Below are 21,315 nucleotides of genomic sequence, written 5' to 3'. Positions count from 1 at the left end.
ATCTAACCTGATCACAGCTGTCTTAATTATTTGTCAGCTTTACATGGAAATGGTTTCCCTTTGTTTTGAAGTAGTAAACATCCTCTGTAATCCCCAAACCCCAGCGGCTGCTGATGTATGGAAACCAGAGAGCGATGCTGACCTAAACCACCGAGGGCCCCGAGCGTCACAGGCTGCAGCTGGGAGTGGATCCAAATTCATCCCATACTTCTCTGGCAGATCCATCTCTGACATCCTGGCTTGGGCTGGGACAGCTGTAAGGGCCACTCACAAATGTGGTAAGAAAGCCAAATTTTCCGAAAAGAGGAGACAGTTCAGATTCAGGCTCCAATTCCAGCCTAATGTTTGGCCAAGAAAGGTAGTCTGCTTTGTTGTCCTTATCCAGCAACCAAATGTAGTTGGAGTTTTTCATATCGCATATTGAAATGGCTCTTACATACACGTAACTTATGGTCATCAGAGCTCTCAGTGGCCAAATCTGATAAAATTAAATTTTGTCTGGAGTTAGACAATCCCTTGAGTGATCTTGAATAGTAAGTGATACTGAAATGTGGAATTATTGCTTCATTTTTAGCAGAAGTAATTCCATAGGTGATCTTTTTGCAGAAGTGTTAAAATCAGTCAACATAGTCTGGGTGGTATTTTAAAATAAATTGTGGTCACAAGCACTTAGTGTGTTTTGTGTGTGTGTTAGGGACAGACCAGCCAAGGCTACCTGTATCTTGGAGAGTTCAAACAAGAACAACTGGTATCTGAATTCTTGTGTTTTGGCTGCAGCCCTTTGAGGTCCCCTGGGCAGGTGTACGGGGATGGAGCAGAGCCAGTGTTCCCTCTGCTTTTTCTCCTCTGCATACTCAAGCCTGGTTGTATCATAAACAGAATGAGGGAGAGGGCACAGGAGAAAGGATGGGGTGAGTACTGGCCAACTTCTCCCCTGGCCTGGAGGGAGTCAGGTCACCGCACACCCACATCTCACCTTGTTTATCACGAGTATTTTTTCCCTGAGCTGGCTGTGTTTTTCCCAACCCGGCTGTACCACGTGTATCACAGCAGAGCCTTGCTCCCAGCTCAGGCAGTGTTGCTGCTGCAGAAACAGAACGGATGCGCTCCAGGAGCTTAAATGCAGCATCAAGTGGCTCCCGAGTCTGTGCCCAGCAGGTTCACTGCAACCATTCCTGCAAGAAACATTTGCTGCATTTGCTGAGTATTTACCGAGGTAACTGTGCACTGGGAGATGTTTTTTCTCCTCCCGAAGGTTGGACCAGTACGATGGCAGTGGGGAAGGGTACCGCAGACCTCTCCAGCACCTCGCTAGCACTGTGCTGCGCTGATGGAGGTGCTACATGGACCTTTCTCTTCGGGTCCTCCAGCAGCCTCAGGAGTACCTGGGCTGTTGGGATTATTCGGCATTATTTCCCCATGTAGGCAAGCCCTACAGCCCAGGAATCAGGGGCTTTTCTGGGGCAAAGTCTCCTCTTCAGTCATGTCCTGAGCAGCAACAAAAGTCAAGCAAGGGGTTTGTGCCATGGGATGGTGCAGAAGCACATCCCCCCTTTGCAAAAATTTACTGCTATGGGGAAGAGTGTTTATACGACCATGGAAAGAGCACACTGGCAGTGCTGCAAGGGGAGATGAAAAGTGAGGAGAAAAATACATTTTCTTTCTTTCTTTTTAAAAACAATTTCCATGAAGGCTGTTTTGTTTTTTGTTTTTTTTTCCAGTCAAGCTTTCTGGGCACTTCCACAACGGGACTGCATTCAGCCTTCGCTATTTCCTGAGGAGGCAGAAGCTGAGCTCGTTCCTATCAGCTCTGCAGACTTTGTGATCATTTTGCTGTCTGTGAAATAGCAGCCTGAATATGGTGACAGAGAGAAAAAATACAATAAGTCTCCCCTCCCCTTTCCAATCCAAGCCCTTGCCAAAGCAATAAAAAACTTTAAACAATAACCAGTCATGACATAAACCAGTCCTTGAGCAGCCTGCCAAAATTCACCTCAAGAAAGTAGGTCCAAAAATAAACACTAATCTATAAAAAGCTCCACAGACTTAAAGATAGTCTTCCCGTTGTGCTAATTGCTTTCACATCTGGCTCAGAAATAAGGAGTGTATACGAGTATGGAGAGGCCACCAATAACTCACTTCAGCTAAGCACAAAAGCATGTGCGTAGCATCAATCATGCGAGCCATCTATTTCTACTCAGCAGTTCTCAGATTCTGGGGCTCAGTTTTAAGTTTGTGTTTAAAATACGCTGAAATAATGGGGCTGGTCGTGATGTTAATAAACAGCACATGGTTAAATGCTTTCACGGGTGGGATACTTCAAGGCAAACTTAGAGAAACTGGTTTCATTTCCCTTTTTCCCCCTCCATCAGTTATCAGAACACAGTGCCATCAGCTCTGAAGTTTTCGCCTGGACTTCTCCTTGGAAAGAAGTCAGCCCCCAGGGTGGTTGGAAGGTTGCACCTTTGAGAAACTAAGGGCTACAGCAAGATGGGATGTACAAAGGAGAACTAGCTGGGAACAATTTCATAAGGCCTTTTCTGTGTGACAAGGAGGTGACCCCAAAACGTGACCTCGTGCCAACTTGGTTGGAAGAACAAAACTCCCGTCAGCTCCTGGCAGGTCCCAGGGAGCCAGAGATGTGGTGTGGTGCTCTGCATCCTCTGCTCTGGGCACGTGTGCACCTTTTTTCATGCCAACGTCTAGACCTTTTATATGACTGAGAAATCAGCAGGTGTGCACAGCACTGTCTCCTACTTGCTTGAATGCCTATTTGTTTGTGTAGTTGGTTGAATTTGATGGTGTGAGCAACCCCTTTACTTGTTGGATGCAATTTAAAAGACACCTTCCCCACAGTCTTGGACTTTGTGGTGAGGCCAATATAGAGAGAAAAATCCAGACTCCCCCCCTGCAAGCCCATGATATATTAAAGTGGCTACAGGGAGGCTTTCCCTGAAATCACTGGGTTTTATTTCCCATAGTTTCTTGGGCACCACTGAGAACATCACCAGTAAATTATTACATTTTCTGAGATCAGGACTGCTGTGATTACATGAGTTATCTGTGTCTTAACCTTGCGGATGCATAGAGCAGCCTGCCCCAGGCATCTGTGGTTCAGTGGTTGTGACTCATCACGAGAGCTCAAGGAGGGATTTGTAATGATTTATTCACAACACATTTATTGTTTGGAAAGATCAATCAAATGCTGCTATGGTTAGACTGAATAATTCATCTGCCAGTCTACTTTTTGATCTTTTTATTGGTTTCTCTCTTTGTTAAGAGCCTCATGTTTGGAGGTGAAGATCACCTTAGTTTAGAGGTAATTTTCCATGCTTGATATCTTTGGAAACCAAAACTTTAAGGGTAGATTTTCAGTAGGTCTGGCCTTGCTGAAGGACTAAGGGTGTTTTTGAGAGTCTGGGTTCATCTGCCCCGGGTCAGCTTAGACATTCAAGTCTGGGTATCACTCTGGGCATCTCTTATGGGACACCAAAGAAATGCACCTTCCCTTGCACCATTTGCCTCATCCCCAAAAAGCATGTAAGCAGTTTAACGTGCAGTTTAAGCAACTTAACATTTAAAGCAGTTCAGATAATGGCCTCTGAAGAGGCCTGTTTCTTCCTGCTGACTGTAAAGGAAAATTTAGCTTGCAATGTCTAAACTTAGGTGAAGTGGCTCCCATTCAGCATGTCAAACCCCATGGGCCAAACTGGGGCAAGTGGGTTCCTAATAGATGTCACGTCCAGGGCAGTTTTGTGTGAAGGCAGAGGTATGGCAGCATAAAATGGCATTTGTGTCTCCACGCGGCAGGTCTCACCGGTTTATCTCCATCAATTTCCCAGCGCCTTTGAGAAATTTGGTGAAATGTGTTCCTGTAGACAAGAGCCAGTCCCTCAGCTCTGAGGCAGGGCTGGAGGTGGGACATGCTCACCCTGTCCGGATGAGGGTACAAGAGGAGGGTGGGAATGGCCACCCCTGCCCTGCCCCAGGGAAACGAGGGGGTGGTGGCAGGACAGGGCACGGGGCTTTGTTTTGCCTCCTCTCGCTGCAGCCTGTCCTTGTCCACTTGCAGTTGGCTCAAACGTATCCCCTGAGTTTATTGGTAGAAAAGTCAGCGTGGAAAAGGAGATGCAGAAAATGCAGGTTCTGGGAAAGCAATCACTAACCCCTTCAAGAATGTTAAAAAAAATCCTGCACATGAAATACATACATAAGGAATGATTCACTTAGGCAACTGTCACTGATTTGTGCAAAATACTTGGACTGTTGCTCGTGCCTCTTTCAGGGCAACAGGATACATACAGCACATTTCCTCCTCAGAAAAAGGAAAGGTTTCACAACATGCATTTTTAAACAGTTTTTCTGTGAATAGCTCGCATGTCAGACCCGAGCACAGAATGGGACTGCACAGACTGATGTGCTGACAACATGAGGTGGTATCTCAAGCCTTCGCCAACATGTGCAGATAGTCCCAGTTGCATTGCAGCATTAATTGTGGGATGGTTCTTCCCTCCTTTATGCTATATTTACTCCAGTACAGGCTCATGGACATCACAGAGGACATCCCACCTTAAACCAGAGCAAGGGAGAGGAGTCAGGTCCTGCTGGGACAACCTGTTGATGGACTGCCTTTTTGTAGCCAAGGATACCAAGGAAGTGACTCCAGTGAGTTGGAATTAACCACAAATTTGAATTTGGCATCACTCCTTATTTATACATGGATATTTGCCCTGCTGTCCACCTGCAGAACACAGGGAGGTGCCTGCCAGCAGACTGGGGCACTGGGTTTTCTAAGAAGTCCAACCAGCAGGGTGGTGGCACTTCCAGGTGCTGCACGGGGCTGCAGAGGAGCTGGCACAAACGCTTGAGCTACTCCGAACATGGGAAAAGAACACAAGCTCTTTAAGGGGCTGTTGGCAGAGGAAGGGAGAGTCCCAGATCATCTCCAGCAGCTGCCCGTGTCCAAAGCTGGCTCTTTTTCCTTGCCAACCTGCTCAGCCTCCCCTCCCTCTCCTCCGGGTTTGGTGTCCAGCCCCCCAGCCCTCCTCCTGCCAGTCCCAGCCTCTGGTGTGGCAGTGCAGGGCTCAGTGATGGCCATAACCATCTTTTTCCACTGGCCACGTGCAGAGATCAAAGCAGCCCAGGCCTCACCTGAAGAGTTCTTGGCCCTCTCTGTTTTATGGTCAACTCACCATTTTCACCAGAACACAAGGAACCCGGTAAAACCCTGGAAAGTCTCATGTGTTTCCCAGCCAAATGGAGCCTGCTGCAGGACCATGCCCACAGCTGCACGTGCAGTTCGTCCCTAGCAGCCAGCCTTGGTTTCATAAATAGATAAAATTTTGAAGCCTGTTTGAATCCCTAAAGTATCCCTGGGCCAGATGAGAGCGTGCGTTGCCTGTGACCATCCTTGTCCTTCAGTGTGACTGCACGGGATGCACCACACACAGTTTAATTTTTTTTTAATCCTCCATCAATTAATGTGACTTTTGAAAATTATTCTGCTATTGAATAGACAATTGGTCCCTTTTAGGCAGGCGCAGTGTTTATGGGAGAGTGAGGAATAGTCAAAAGTGGCGTAAAACTGTGACTGGGCAATGTTATGGGTACCTGTAGACTCACAACGGATGCTATAAAAGATCAGGATCTGGGTATTTTCAGAAGGGCAGCTTATGATCCAGAGCAATGCTATATTAATAGCGAGAATGTAGAGCTGCGACAGAAAGATTGACAGCTTTTGGCAGTAGATTTTGTACTTAGGTATCTAAATGTATCCCTTGAAATTCCACTTTAGTCAACCAGTCAAACCTGTGCTGATGTGCTGAAAATTGGCACCCCTGCTTTACATCAGCCTCACGTTTTCACCCTTGGTTTTCTTTCTTGATTCTGAGCTAAAATGGTCGAGGTTTGCAGACACACTGTGTTCTCACGTGTCTGTCAAAACTGGATCTGCCCCACCAGAACGGGGAGTGGTAGTTTTGCAATTTTAGTGAATGTGCTGCAGTGGGAGTTGTAGTCACAATTAAGGAAAACAGTTTAATTAATTGAATAAATGGAGGTGATGTGAATAGTCTACTTAATTCAATGTGGTAGCCAGAGCTTGAGGGATTTGGGGAAGACTCACTGTCTGCAGTTGATAACTTCTTGCTTAAGAGTCACCTAGCTTGTGAATTTGCATGTTTTAACTGTGCCAGTTCTCTTCGTCTTTGTAGCTTTTGGGTACATCATTAGCCCTTCACTTGAAAAGCCACTCCAGATGCTACGGTGGGACCACAGCTTCATCCATTTTGATGTTCCCTGCTGTCCCTCTGCATCGTGGTGGTTCCTCAAGAAGTCCTGGGCCGTGTCCTTTGCAGAACACCCGTGGGCCATTTATAATATTGTCTAATTATTATTGCTTAATTTAGCAAATACTTCAAAAATGGTGTGGTTGCCTACAACAATTAGTGGTGTCCCTCATTGTGCAGTGATTCATCTGAACAAAATTAGCTCTGGGCTGGGAGTGAGAGCAGGGTAGATGGAGGCTAGGAGCATGCAAGGACCAGAGAGCAGGACTGGTCTGAGGGTGTGTGCATGCCCTGCTGAGGGGCAGAGGTTGGCTTGCTTTAATTGAAATTATTTTATCTGCTTCAGCTATAGAAAAGCAACTTGTGTGCTGAAATTTTATTTCAGTTTGATTAAGTTGATTCTTCACCCAGCTAAAGCAAGATGTGTGTTTAAAGCGAAATCAAAGTGTGCTAAACCTTGTATACACAAAACAGCTTGAGTTATTTTTTTATGTCAGATCTTTGGCAACAGAGGCATGGCTTTCTTATGGAGGCCAGCTCTGTGTGTGTGTGTGCAAGGAAGGCAGGAGCGATGGGGCAGGGTGTCACTGCGCTCTCAAGAAGCTGTAAAACATTTTGGTACAGTCTCAGTCCACAGCTTCAATAGCTGGGAAAATGAGAGGAAACCAAAAAAGGCTATTGAGAAGGCAGATGTATCAGCCTGGGTGTTTGATGAGCCATCCACATAGCTCACAGTTAATCTCAAGCAGTAAAATGAAGCAAATGAAAATGTTTCCTCTGGATAAAATGGGACACGCTGGTCCTCACAGCAGACCTGATGGGTATTTTCAAAAGTTGGAGAGAAACCTCCTTGGGTTAGCTGGAGCGGCTGTGCTAACCACCACCGGCACTACTGGACTCCTCCCTTCCCTGTGCCTTTTCTCAGGCTAAAGCCTGAAATAATTGGGGAAGGACCATCTCCCAGGAACCATTCCCGATGTCACTGGGTGAGTGGTGGACGATGCCCTGGTGATGAGGCTGTGTCGTGGTGAGGCTCCTGGGGATACTGTGCATCATCTCACTTGGGGTGCCAGCACGCCCACCCTGTGGCACCCGCCTGCCCCAGTGAGGCCTCTGCTTGGCCATGGGCTGGCCCAGGAGCACCAGTACTGCAACTGGGTTGCCCAGTGAGGGCACTGGTTTGCCCATCAGGAGTACTGGTTTGCCTATGGGTGGCACTAACATGCCCAAGGGCTGTACTGGATTGCCCATTGATGACACTGGAGGTTGTCCAGAAATGGGATCAAGTTGCCCAGCAAAGTGATTATGCTGCACAGACTCTGCACTGAGTTGCCCAGGGCTGGCAATGGGTTGCCCACTGGGGGCAGTGAGTTCATAGAATATCTCAGTCTCAAAATATATCGAGTCCAACTCCCTGCTCCTTGCAGGACTACCTGAAACTAAATCATATGACTTAAGAGCTTTGTCCCGCAGCTCAACAGTTGCCCAGCAGCTGCACCTGATTGCCCAGGGGCTGCATGAAGTTGCCCAGGGCAGGAACTAGGGTGCCATGTGGAGGGTATTTTCTTGCCCCGGGGTGGCCCTGGGTTGCCCATGGAGGGCACTGTGTTGCCCAGTGCCTGCATCAGGTTGCCATAGCGCTGCAGGCTGTTGCCCGGGCAGACCCGGTTCCGTGTCACCGATGGCACCGTGGATGCTGCAGCTCCTGGCAGTGCTGCTGCCGAGCCCAACAGCACAGCGGGGAGCACAGCCCCCCCCCCTCCCCCGGGCACCCCCAGACCCCTGGAGCGCACCCCACCCCGAGGCAGGTAAGGGTGAGCATGTGCGACGGGAGGACTGGAAGAGCAAGTATTTATCCTAATCACTCCAAGTATCTCTTATATCATCCAAATGCACCCAAACGACGTGGTTGGTGGCGCCCAGATTGTGTCTGTGTTCAGGGGTGGTAGAAAGTGTCACTCTGGGATGGCTTATCCCAAGGCATAAATCCCCTTTTAAATGCAGAGGCATTTATTTCAGCTGGAAATGCAGGGAAAAGTAAGCCCAGTCCATTCCCAAGGTTTTTTCCTCCCTTTCTTAAACATATGTCTGTCAGTATCTGAAAGGGAATAATTTATTTGCAGGGGTGGGAGCCAGGGAAGCCGTCTCCCACCCTCTGAATGGTGTTTCTCAGGTATAAATAAGTGGCACAGAGCTAGGGAAAGCACGGTCATTTCTCCCTAGCAGGGACAAAAGGGCTGAAGTGACTGGTTTGTGGGAACCAGCACACACAGTGGTTTTTGTTGGACCTAAGCACAGACATTTTGTCCTCGGTTCTGCCAAACTGGCTCGGAGGGTTGTGTTTGTGAAAGCTTTTCTGCTAAATTTGAGGGTGTGAGTTTCCCTCTGCTGATCCCACAGCCTCTTCAGCCAGGCTGGATCCTGGGGCGAGACTCGGTGCCCGCAGCTATGCTGCTCCCAAGTCAGGTACTGGGGCAGCCCATGCCAGCATGGCCAAAATTGGGCAAGGCTTGAAAATACAGCCCTCAAAGTTCAATGATTTCCCAGCTGCAAGCTGTGCACTTTTCCCCTCTGACTCATCCCTATTTTTCTCCAATTTGTCCTAGCTAAAGGACCTGTTATTCTCCTGCATTTGACATTTATTTATTTAATAGATTCATTTTGAGACACCGTTCATGTGAATGCATCAAACCATTACAGGCACCGGTGATGCAGAAAATCTTTTTGGTCACCTGCCCCCATAGATAGATGTTGGAAAATGTGCAGTTTAATGAGTTGGGTTGTCTGCTTGTCACCTGGTGTAAATGGGCATGGCTCCAAGAGAGTCAACGGGCTGGGAGTGTCTGGCATTAAAGAGGGTTTCCATCGGCGTGCCGTAACAGCAGCTCCCAGGCCGAGCCTGCCCACCTCGGTGGGTCTCCCATCTATCGACTTTTAAGCTTTCCAGCAGGAAAGCATGAGTCCTTGGTCCTGCCCTTGTGCAGAAAGAGGCATTCTTTGTTGCAGAGGTGACTAAAATGAAAGTAAGTCTCATTCCCAAGGTTTTAATGATTTTAAAAATGAGCCAGTCTCTCTCAACTCACCTACACGTGCAAAGTCCAGGAGGAGCAATTAAGCTTCTTGTCATGGGATTGCTTCTGTGGATGCTTTGTTCTAGAATAAAAACAGGTTTATTTCATGCGAACATCCCATTTTTAAAGGAATGAAGTTGATTTCATGCTGCAACAAATAGAATTTAGCACATAGTTCATGTCAAACCGCCCTCCCATCCGGGGATCTTGTAGCACACCAGTGTCCTCATCTTTCACTGGGGCCCTGAGCCAGGCTGGGAGCAGTGGGGACGGGATGGTGTTAGGGGAAGGACACATCCCTGCAGCATGGCAGCTGGCTACAACAGCCATAGGGACTTATTCTGCCAGTGGTTGACATCTGTAACCTCACGAGAGCTTCGTACTGAGCACAACATACCCTCCTGAGTGTTTTTCCTGAGATTAGGTGCGTTAGGTACATTTGGTGGCACTCTGTATTGTATTTCTGATAATAATTTACTGATACCCTCAATCTGAAAAGAACAATAGCCCTCACAGTGCCATAAATAGTTACTGGTAGCAAAATATTTCTGTGTGACCATTGCCCCTCAGGTTACTGCAAGGCTGGTGTTCACAAGCTGCTCTGAAAAGACTTTGTGGGATATATCTTTTCCAAGCACATTTATTTTACATCAGGTGAAGCACAGATATTTTTCTTCCTTTGCAAGTCAAGAGATGGCCGTTCATTTTAGGTTGAAACTGGTGGGGGGGTTCCAAATTTGGATATAGTCCTGCAAAGCTCATCTCACCTGCAGACTCCTCACTTGAGCATTTAATGCAGGTGAAGATAGTGATGATGAGGATGGAGTCCATTGCCTGCAGGTCACGCTGGACTGGTAGCAGCTGTGTGTCCAAAGCTATCAGGGCTGGTAATGGAACTTTTAAAAAGAAAATTACATCTGGAGTACTATAAGATCAGCAGATATGCCCGCCAAAAGAAACAAATGCAGAGAATCAGCAACTACAGCTTCAGTGGATTGAAAGATTTAAGGAAAATGAAGGCATAATATCTGTCATTCTCCTTAGCAGTCATGATTTGTTTCTCTCCACATTTCAAGACCTGATGCTAGATACTAGCAACAAAGTCAAATCCTTATATATACAAATACTTGGGATATGCTGTCAGAAGGGATTTTCTTTCAAGAGTTTTAGGCCTGTGCAGGCGATGTGTGGGTGCTGTGTGCATTGCTGTTTGTATTATAAGTTGCATGTGTTGCTGTAAGAAATAACGCAAGTGCAGGAACTTACTGAGCGAGGTTGTCTTCTTCTGTCTCCTCTGTGCAGGACACGTGCCTGAATAGCAGTGTTCAAGAATGGAGCTCGTTGGCTCTCCCTTAACAGCAACATATGCCCATCCAAGATCAACACCTACCAATTTTCTGCCCGCCATCAGCACCATGGCTTCAAGCTATAAGAACCGTTTTCCTTACTACCCCTTGCCTCAGAGCTTCAGCCTCCCCTGGATGCCTAGCACCTACTACAAAGCAGCTGCCATCAACCCAACTTTGGCTCCCTTTTCCAGAAGCTCCCTGGGGTTAACCCCTAGCAAGATGCTTAATTTTGTTTCCAACAGAACAACCCTCTTCAGCCAGTACACCCCTGATGACTGGTACAGGTCCAACCAGACCAACTACAAAGAGTCGGAGACTTCCCGGCGCAACGCAGAGTGTCTGAGAGCTGATACCTCCCGCATGATTCAGGATAAATATCAGCAGACAAAGAAAACCCAAGTAGAAAGCACCAAAAACCTGGGAGGACGTGTCAATGATATAGAATTTTGGAAGTCGGAGCTCTGCCACGAGCTGGATGAGATGATTGGGGAGACCAATGCACTCACAGATGTGAAGAAACGACTGGAGAGAGCACTGGCTGAGACGGAGGCCCCTCTCCAGGTAAGCACCCTGCCCATTGGGATGCAAGCTGTAGCCTGCTGCTGAAACATCTGCTGCCCTTCAAACGTCTAATTACGTTTCTTTACAGCTCTGTAATGTCTAGAAAGTTCTTATTAAGAGACCATTAGTTAAGTTAGTAATAAACAAATCCCTCACTATCAGTTGCATCCCCTATCAGCATATACTGAACGCATCTGAACAGTATTTGCTTAACCAAATATTTTTATAAGCGCTGTATCCAAAATCCTGGTTTGGGAGACAAAAGCCCATGTCTTGCTACGAGGCTCTGGCGAGGTCAGCATCAAGCCTGACACAGGTCCCTGCACTCAGCTGTGGTTGCACCAGGGACACGTGTGCTCCCTCATGTTGATTCAATGCTGACGTTGCAGTTCGGCTGCTCATTGTCAGCTAAACCAGCTGCTCTGGGCATTTTTTTTTCCCTTGTTGTCATCTCTGTGCCCATCTATGATTTCTTTTCTTACATTACTTGACGTGGGGACCATCCCTGTTGGGAGCCCTGACCCTGCAGCCAGCAGTGATGGCCTGTCCCCAACAGGTCGCTCGGGAGTGCTTGCTTCACCGGGAGAAGAGGATGGGCATCGACCTAGTCCATGACGATGTGGAGAAACAGCTCTTCACGGTGAGTTTGGCAATGCAGATCAAGTGTTCAAGTTATTTGTACCTAAACTTCCCTAAACAGGTTTTGCAGCCCTGTTCCCTCTCAGGCTCCTTAGTGCTGGTGAGGTGCTAAACTCTTCAAACCCCCCAAAACCTGCTGGGCCAGGGGACGGAGTTCCCCCACGCAGCAGCATGCCCACGCGGCGTGGGCAAGACCGGCCCGTACGGAGGAAGGACTAGCTGAAAACCAGCTGTGTGTTCGTGTAGCATATTGGGGTCCTCTGTCCCTCTTCACGAGTTTGTGAGACTGTCCTGCCTTTCAGAGCCCTGCCAGGACAGGATCTATACATATCTATGGCACATACACATGGTAGATATATCTCTCTATAGCATATACCTATATCTCTCTATATATTACACACAGAGATGTGGAGAAGGCAGTGTGTGCCCAACAGCTTGTCTCGTTTTCCCAACTACATTATTTGGTCTAATAAAAGATATTACATCTACCTCCAACTTTGTTTTGCTCAGAGCAGCATGGTCAGAGTAGGATTGCAGCTATGTGTACTTAGGCAATGTATTTCATAGAAATCGTAAAAAAGTGCCACCCCTGCCTGCCTTTATATAGTCTGCTTTAAATTATGAATAAAAAACAATCATGATGAGAGTTGGCACAGAAGATGGGATGCTAACGCAGGGTACAGTGAAACTGGGAAGGAGATTGCAGCCCCTGGGACTGCGAAGCCACTGCTCTGTTAGAAGATTTTTTCTTATGAGTCAGGCTCTAAAAAATTGAAAGATTAGTTTAAAGGTCATGAGATTTTAGGAAAATAATTAGAGCTGGTATCTCCATAATGGTATTTTGGATTTTAAGTGTTTGGAATGTATTTAGGCCATGCTTTCAGCTGTCTCCTGCAGACAGGAGGGCTTAAAAATTTCTGGGATTAGAGCACTAATCACCTGCCTCCAGTAGCTGGGGCTTCACAAATGCAACAGACTGTGCTGAAGCCAAGTGGGCAGCACACGTGGAGCTGAATGTTTCTTAGAAATGGCTGGGGATTTAGACCAAAGTAAAGTCCAACTCCTCTTGTCCCATATGGATGGGATTCCTCCCAGGGAGGAAAACATTTTGGGAGCAGAAAGGGCAGATGGTGACTGGGGATGTGTAGTGCTGCCGGTCCAGGGAACCACTACGCCTGTTTGTATCAGGCCAGGATCTGTCCCTGCCTCCTTATGGCGGAACTACCCAGCGCTTGACATTGATGTCAAGGTGAAAAAACACTTGGCAACCCACCCTGAAAGCGAGTTCAGAGTCCATGGCTGTGGCCACAGCACCCTCCTGTCCCCTCCTGGTCGCTGTGGGGGGGCTCAGCTGTGCCGGGCTTGGGGGGCACTTTCTCCACTCCCTACCCATTTGCTTTGGGCAGAAAGACAACTCACTGTGGGCAAGGTCGGAGAGGCCCGAGGGGCTGAGTGTGACCAGGACGACTGAGCACGGACGCTGATGGGGTCTTGCTTTGCCTTTGCCCAGGAAGTCGACGTCATCAAGTCCTGCCAGGAGAGGATGCAGCACTGCCTGGATAAGGCGAAAGACCAGCTCGTGTAAGGAGGAGCTCCTTATCTCATGCTGCAGGGCTTGATGTGCATTTGCATGTGTGCCCCCAGCAGACCCCCACCTCTGCCCGCCCCCCGAAGGTGTAAAACCCAGGCAGGCTCCATGGGAAGCGGGCGGTGATGCTCGTGGGAGTGCCCGGGTGGGAGCTGCGGGGGAAGCGGGATGGGGAGGAAACAATTCCACCCCCACGCCCCACCCACGGCAGTTGTTTGTGTGTTGAAGGTGCAACAGGGCGGCCCAGCACGAGCTGGAGAAGGACCTGGCCAACAAGCAGGCGGCCCAGCGCATCGACGACAAGTGCCACCACTTGAGGAACACCTCCGACGGCATCGGCTACTACCGAGGGGTGGAGCGGGTGGACGCCACGTGAGTGCACGCCCAGGAGTGCCCAGCCGTCCCCGGGGTGCGCGGTGCCTCTCCCTGGCAGGGAGATGGCTTTCCCCAGCCCACTGTAAAATCGTGTGTCCCTGCGTGGCACCTCCAGCCCGCCTGGGGACACCCGCCTCGGGGGGCCGCGTCTCTCTGCTCACCGTAAAGGGAGAGCAACCCTCTGCTTTCAGCTGGATGCCGAACATCCAGCGGGTGAAAGCCAGTCCCACCCAATTAAACATTATATCAGGGTTCAGAGAGCAGCCTGAAAATTAATTCAGTCCAGCACCTCTGCACAGATCATTAATTTTATGCATATTTTCAAAGATATGTCAGTGCTTGCCTGAGTGCTCTTCATTGACGTAAAGTCTGAGGGGTTCACCCCTGCATGGAGAGGGCCCGGCAGGGAGCCAAAATGTCACAGAAGATAAAGAAATAGAGAGCGTGGTCCTGGGACAGAGTTCAGCTGCTTTCGGGTGCCAGGAATTTGACTTTGGCTCTGCAGTAAATGAACGGTGACCCAAACCAGCACCCGCAGAGGTATGCCCTAAGTGGCAAAGGGCCGAGGGAATAAATCTGCTGCTCACAGAGATGCATGCAGTTGATGGAGGGCCATAGATTGGTTCAATTTTTCTAGTGTTTGAATAATTATTCAGAGTAGAGCTCAGACATATTTAGACAGGCAAATGAATTGCAAAGGATTGACACTAAAATTCAGAGGGGGGTAAAATGTGCCGAGGATCAGCATGTTTTAAATGGAGCTTATGTGGTATTTAAGTCTTTTGTTGACCTTGTTCTGGACTACTGTACAGGCGTGAACTTCATCCTGAATGCACAGACAGGGAATTGAATATTATCTAATGCTTGTTCGGTTTAGTATGAAACCGAGATAAGTTATGAGCAAAATGAATTGACTGCAATCTGCGTGTTGTTGTGAGGCTGGGAATCACTTGGCACTTAAATGCCTTGGACGTGTAAATATGAGGTCTGATTAAAATCTCTATTTTTCTGGGGGAATCTTTTGTTTGTCTGAGCTTTCATAACTATCGCAGTTGTCTTCGTGAGCATGTCATCATTTGATAAGTATTATTGAAGAAATGGTATCCAGATGTTTCTCTTTCACGTGGTCAAATTAAGAGCATAGACTTCATCTGCATTTAGTCCACGCTGCTCCCTGGCAGGGTCCGTGCCTGCTCACGACCAGCTTCAGCAGCACAGACTTACCGGGGGCCTCCCTTCTGCCCACCCAGGATCTCGGTGCCGGAGTCGTGGGCCAAGTTCACCGACAACAACATCCTCCGCTCCCAGAGCGAACGGGCGGCCTCCGCCAAGCTGCGGGACAACATGGAAAACCTGGTGGTGGTGACGGCCAACGAGATGTGGCACCAGTTCAACGAGGTGAACGTCGCCTTCACCAACCGCATCGCCGAGACAGCCGACGCCAAGGGCAAGACTCAGGCCCACCTGGCCAAGGTAGCCTGAACCCCTCCCTTTCGGTGTGACACCGTCACTGCCTAGTGCCACCACCCTCCCCACAGGCCTGGCCCAAGAGGAGGAACGGTTGCTGCAAGAAGCTGGTTAGGGTATCATCTTCTGTTTGACACTCACAGTATTGGGGACTTTCTTTTTGGAGCAGGAGGAGTTGGCCCTCTACCTTCATCTCATGGGAGACTGTATTTTGCTAGTGCATGCTAGCTGACAGCCTGGCAGCACAGGGATTTCCAGTGGAGAATGCCAACACTGGGTTGCATCTCCTGGTAGTTACTTCAGAAATGCTGGCTGCCCTGCAGAGCTTTTGCTGGGCTTCTGCTGGATCTCATGGAAAGCTTCCTGAAAAGTGCTCGACACAGTATTGATTAACTGAGCAGAGACTGGGCTTGCAGCGCTGCCGGCTGATGCCACATCCTTAAATCAAAATCCATTAAAAACTTTCCCTCTATTAGTTGCTATTGATATATGAGCAGTTCCTGCAAGCAGCAATTTTGGGAAGCTGGTAATTCAATAGATCCATCACTGCTCTAAAACCTCCTCTGATGTGACAGCAACAGCAAAGAGAGGCTTTTCCCTGAAGAGAAATCTCTGCTGAATCTGTGCCTCAATCTGTGGCAGAGTGACAGTGGTGTGAGCTCAGGGTCTGCTTATTGAACCTGTTTTTTTCTGCAGACAGATAGGAGGAAAGGGAAATGATGTGGTCACTTGGGAATACGTTTTTTAATTTATGCATCTATTTCTTTCTCATGCCAGACGTTACAGGAAATCTTCCAGGTTGAGATGAACATAGAAGCCATCCGAAAGGCCATTAGGGACAAGGGGCCTCCGTTAAAAGTGGCTCAGACCCGGCTGGACGAGCGCACACGGAGACCAAACGTGGAGCTGTGCCGGGACACAGCCCAGCTCCGGTAAGGCAGGGGTGCAGGGCCCTGGAGGAGTCACCGCTGGTAGCACTCAGGAGCACCACTGGATTGCAAAATTAATAATGTTGTTTTTTTTTTTTTTTTAAATAGTCCTTCTATAAGTTCACTGATATAGCCAAAAGCAATGAGCAGGTATCCCAGCCTTTGGGTGCTGGGAGAGCTCGGCACCCACAGAGGAGGCTGTAACTAGGGCCAGATACAGCCTGATGCCCACCCCATGAGGGGCTGGATTTTTCCCACTTGGGTGAACCTCATCGTGTCTCCTGCCTGCTTCCTCGTGGTTGGATGTGCTCAGTTTTGAAGGACAAGCCCTTTACTCTCTGACAGGCTTGTGCTGAGAGTGCTTAGCTGCTTCGTTTTGGGTAACTACCAGAAAGAGTGCGCTATATGGAGCAGCAGTAAGGGCTGTCCTCCCCTTCCCTGCAGACCCTGGAAATCCTTTAAAGGATATATTGAGCTCTTTGGGATTGCACTTCAAAGGGCTGTGGAGGAGCAGGCTGCCCTGAGTGCCCAGCAGCACCCCCTGTGAGGCACCCCGAACCTCACACCTCCTCCTGGAACCCCTCTGGGCACAACTATACGTGAAGCCTTTTAAAAGCAGTTTAAACCCAGCCCCAGAGCCTGTTGAGCATCTCACATGCCAGTTTTTTCCATCCTCCACTTGTTTCACATTCACTTTCAGCCACCCCCAGCTGTCCTGTTTTGCTGTGTGTGCATCCGTGGGTGTGGGGAGGACCCCTGCGCAGGGAAATCCAGGAGGGTGAACCAACAAACCCGCAAAACCAAACAGGAACAGGAAACCGCAGCTGCGCAGCCCTTCTCCTCGGTGGCACGAGCTGCGCCGGGAGACGTGGCTGTGCGTTGCCAAAGCCTCAGAGCAAACTTAGCTGTGCGTCCCTGCTGAGGTCTGGAGGAGCTCTGCCCTCGGCTTTCCCATGCATCTGCCAGAAACGAGGTGGTCTGAGTTAGTCTGAGCGCACTGAAGGGGGAAATCCTGTGCCCGAGGGGCCCGTCAACAGCACAGTGCTAGAAACCACCCCCCGTGATGGGACTGTTAACGGGGGTTTCTTGCTGTTTTCCAGCCTCATCGATGAGGTGTATGAACTCGATGAGATGATCCAGAGCCTTCAGCAGCGGCTGAGAGACGCCGAGGACACGCTGCAAGTGCTGGTTCGTGCCAAGTCGGTCTTGGAGCATGACCTGGCTGTCAAAGCCAACTCGCTCTTCATCGACCAGGAGAAGTGCATGGGGATGCGCAAGACCTTTCCCAGCACCGCACGGCTGTTGGGTTATGTTTAGGCTGGGCTCAGCTAAACTCACAGTGTCTGTTGTGGGTGGTATTCCCAGTTTTGCTAGGATGCATTCCCAGGTTTGCTAAGATGCTTTGAAAATACATGATTAGACTTTCACTTCCCGATGAAAGCCCTGAGTAGAAATTAAATGATCACTTTGTGTGTTACATGGTCTACCAGGATTATTTTTTCCTTTGTTTTTTCTCTTTCCACTGCTCTTTCACAGCATGCCAGAAAGTAGTTGAAAATATTCTGTATGCGACTAAGAGTAAATCCACTCACAAGGATTCATTCCTACCCTCTCAGTCCGTGATTTTAGGAGAAAAACTGTTGTGTCTTCCTCCTTTGGAGTCTGTCTGATGTGGAAGAATCACAAGGGGAAGTAAAGCTAGTTGTCAGAGTAATTAGCTGTTGACATCCATAATGATGCAGCAGAAGAAACACAAACTATCCCATAAAGCGTTGCAGTATGTTCTGTTCCTAAATAGAAAAAGTTGCATTTTAAGCTGATTTCTAACGATAATTTTCCTGCTTTTGAAAAATTCTATATGTCATCTAAAATGTCAGCACTGGGGTGTTAAAATGAGGAAGTACTTTCGACTAGCTAATTGAAGAAAATGCTGTGGTTTTAATTTTGGTGAGTATGGGTTGATTCCTAATTTAATCTCTTGCATGTAGTTTGTTGGTGGAAGCACCAAAGAACTTTGAAGATAAACAAATCAGTCCTTAAGTCAGCCACCCTGACCGCCGTGGTACCCGCTCACTTGCTGTAAATCACACCTATTTTTCCAAATATTTGAATTTTCAGAGGGATAAGTCTTTAAGCAATCTGAGGTTCAGTGGGAAAGTCACTCTGCAAATCATCTCCTTAAACTCACGTGTCACTTAGGCACTTCTGAGTCTTTTAACCTGAGCAGAGTTGTGCTCAGCCTAAAGCCTGTAGGCACCAGGAGTCCCAAAAGAGCAGGAGCCCAAGTCCCTTCTCCCTCGGGAACCCAGGGCATGGACCTCCTGGCCCAGCGTGGGGGCTCTCAGAACCCAAGAGCAGATCTTCTTGTCTCGCACCCCCAGGTGACTCCATCTCACCGCGCGGGTCCAGACAGACCTGCCTGCCCTCCCCGCTCTCCAGGGGCATCCCCGAGAGCTGTAACCTGCGCCGAGGTCCTGCCCCAGCCTCAGCATCTTGGCAGGATATCTCTTTGCAGCAGCAGCCCTAAACAGGAAGCAATTGTCTTTTTAACCTTTTTTTTACTAGCACTTTTGTTTCATGGAGGCTAAAAATAGGTTTCCTCTGCTTTGTGTGTATCTTGGAGCCAGAGTCTGTCGGAGACAGCAGCCACCCTTTCCAAAGAGAAGATAAAACTGTAAGGAAGAAAAACTGTCCAGCTCATCACACCTTCCCTTTCTCACTTATCTCCCTGCCCAAAATAAGCTGATGGCATGCTGAACTCATAGGGACTTCCAGTTTTTGTTAGCATCCTCGCTAGCCTTCATGCTGCTTTATGCTGCTACTCTCCCTGTGTTCCTTCACTGAAGACTTTCACAAACCCTGGTGATTTTGGCTGCTCTGCTGTTTTGAAGCCTTGCTCCAGATGGCTGGTTTTCAGGCAGAGCTGTCTGTTTTCTTTTTTGAGAAATGGGCCCCATGAATTTGTCCCTGGCTGAGTGCTCGGAAGTGGAGGCACCCACAGTCCCTTTCTGAAAGGCTCATGCTTTTAAGTAACTTGAGCAAAGTCCTGGCATCAGCGACAGCTTCACATTCATTTCACTTCCACCTTCATTTTTGAGTCGCATCAAAAAATACCTTGGCTCCATTTTGCTGTGAGAGCACACCGATAACAGTCAGCATCCAAGGTCTCCTATTTTCTAAAATTTTTCTTTGAGAGCACGCCAAACACTCATCTTTCCCACTAGCCCAACTCCTTTAAGGTTTTCTCCTAATTGACAATGTTTATGTGGTGTTGCAATTATCCACCTAAATTTTGTCTTGCTGTCCTACCCTCTCAATACTTCTTTACTCAATATTGGCGATACATTTCTTTCCTCCATTTGAGCCATGACCAGAGGAATTTCAGTTGCAGCTTCTCTAATTTCTTTCACGAATTCTTTCCACTTTCCTGCAGCAGATTTCCCAGACATTAGAGGATTCCCAGGTCCCTGTGGGGTTTCATTCTCTCCACACCAGTTTTCCATAAGTCGACAATATTGGTATTACTTCTTCTGGTAGCTGACACTCTAAAATCCCCCCCAGCACTTTAATTGCCTAATCCCATGTGTGCTTCAGTTTGAGTCTTTTTTTTTTCCCCCCTCTCACAGTGTGTCCTATGCACATCCCATTGCAGCCACAATACTGTAGAAGAGGTCTCTAGGGAGAGGGTTTGGGGTGAAATTCCAATAGACACGTGTCTTGTGGCAGGGTCTCCTGCACAGGGATGGATTTTCCTCCCGTGGCTGAGCTGCCAGTGAGTAAAGCTGCTTGGCTCAATTACTGCAGGGTTGTTTTGGGGGTTGCAGCCAAGAAGCCTCTATCTTTGATGTACCCCAGGTGCATTGAACAACTGTCCTGCCTTCCTGCTTCTGCTGTGTGAGATGCCTTTGCTTTCGTACCATTAAATGATTTGCTTTCATAGATCACTTCTAAACAGTGTCCCTGTCTGTCTCGGCTGCCTTTCTGCACTGATGTGATGTTTCCTTTCTTTAAATGCCTTCAGTCTGGAGAACGAAGTGCCTGCTTTTATTGCTGTTTATTGCTGGTTTATTGCTGGCTTTATCAGCCAAGTTGCTGAGAAAGTTAGTCTGTGGAAATTCCTTTGCATCCCACAGCCATATTCCCACCCTCCTGCATCATTCCAATAAACCCTGCAGAGCTGGGTTTGTAAACTAATTGTTTACCGACTGGAGGAAAGAAAATAAATTAATAAAACCAGGACAGCGTTGCTTCATGCAAGTTAAACTTCATGTCAATCCAGGATCCAGTTGAACAGTCAAGGCCAGACTATCAAGAAGTTGTTCAGAAGGCTTGGGTGTTTTTGTTGTCTAATAAAAGAAAAATCATTGAATGTCATGGAGGAGCCTGATATGAATTTGGGTGAAATGAAAACTTGCCAAAAAACATGTTAACAGTATAGCGCGTTACTAATGCAGATTATTATGCTCAAGGGAAAAAGCATTCCCAAAACAGCATCAGCAGTCAGGAAAAAAACCTAAACTCATTTCTTTCATGACAAAAAAGAAATTTAAAAAGGAGAAAACTTTGGCAAAATCCTAAGGAAGATTTGGGCAGTGTAGGATCATAGAAATGGCTGTGCTGGCTCAGACCAAAGTCCAGCAATCGCCACATTCAGCCTCTGATAGAGCCAGCAGGAGATGCTTAGCTAAAATCAGCAGAACAAGGCAAGCACCCTGTGATACTTTCCTAGTCTACTTTCCCAGCTTCCAGCAATTAGTATCTCAAGGACTTCCTGAGCTGACAGGGCTGTCCTTGAATTTAATATCCCCCGATGGATTTGTTTCACGTGGTCTTGTTCCAGTTGTTCTTCAAGCCTGTTCAGACTTGCAGCACCCGCTGCATCCCTCAGCAGGGAGCTGCAGGGGACGGAGCATCATCACCCTCAGCAGCAGTGGCCACTCTTGGGAGCCTGGAGGAGGCTGAAAAAGGGGCCAGACCTGGGACTGCTGCAGCCAAAGGTGTAAAATTCATTAGCTTGGGCAAAAAGATGGCTCAAAGCTGTTTTAGGTC

At 48.2% G+C, this 21,315-nt stretch overlaps 1 protein-coding gene across 2 annotated transcripts in view; it reads left to right on the top strand.

Annotated features, from left to right (window-relative positions):
• Positions 1 to 20,218, top strand: part of TEKT3 (tektin 3) — a 51,762-nt gene extending 31,544 nt beyond the window's left edge. For both annotated transcript variants that reach the window (XM_042802700.1, XM_042802699.1), the window contains exons 2-8: positions 10,661 to 11,268; positions 11,825 to 11,908; positions 13,418 to 13,488; positions 13,724 to 13,867; positions 15,121 to 15,343; positions 16,115 to 16,269; positions 17,367 to 20,218. In XM_042802700.1, the coding sequence (XP_042658634.1) occupies positions 10,690 to 11,268; positions 11,825 to 11,908; positions 13,418 to 13,488; positions 13,724 to 13,867; positions 15,121 to 15,343; positions 16,115 to 16,269; positions 17,367 to 17,583 (1,473 nt within the window). In that variant the 5' untranslated portion in view covers positions 10,661 to 10,689 and the 3' untranslated portion in view covers positions 17,584 to 20,218. The remainder of the gene's footprint in view (positions 1 to 10,660; positions 11,269 to 11,824; positions 11,909 to 13,417; positions 13,489 to 13,723; positions 13,868 to 15,120; positions 15,344 to 16,114; positions 16,270 to 17,366) is intronic.
• The last annotated feature ends 1,097 nt before the right edge of the window (positions 20,219 to 21,315 follow it).

This window comes from Tyto alba, unplaced genomic scaffold (genome assembly GCF_018691265.1).
Source record: "Tyto alba isolate M040663 unplaced genomic scaffold, T.alba_DEE_v4.0 Super-Scaffold_39, whole genome shotgun sequence".
Taxonomy (NCBI): Eukaryota; Metazoa; Chordata; class Aves; order Strigiformes; family Tytonidae; genus Tyto; species Tyto alba.
This window is presented reverse-complemented; position numbering and strand designations above follow the sequence as displayed.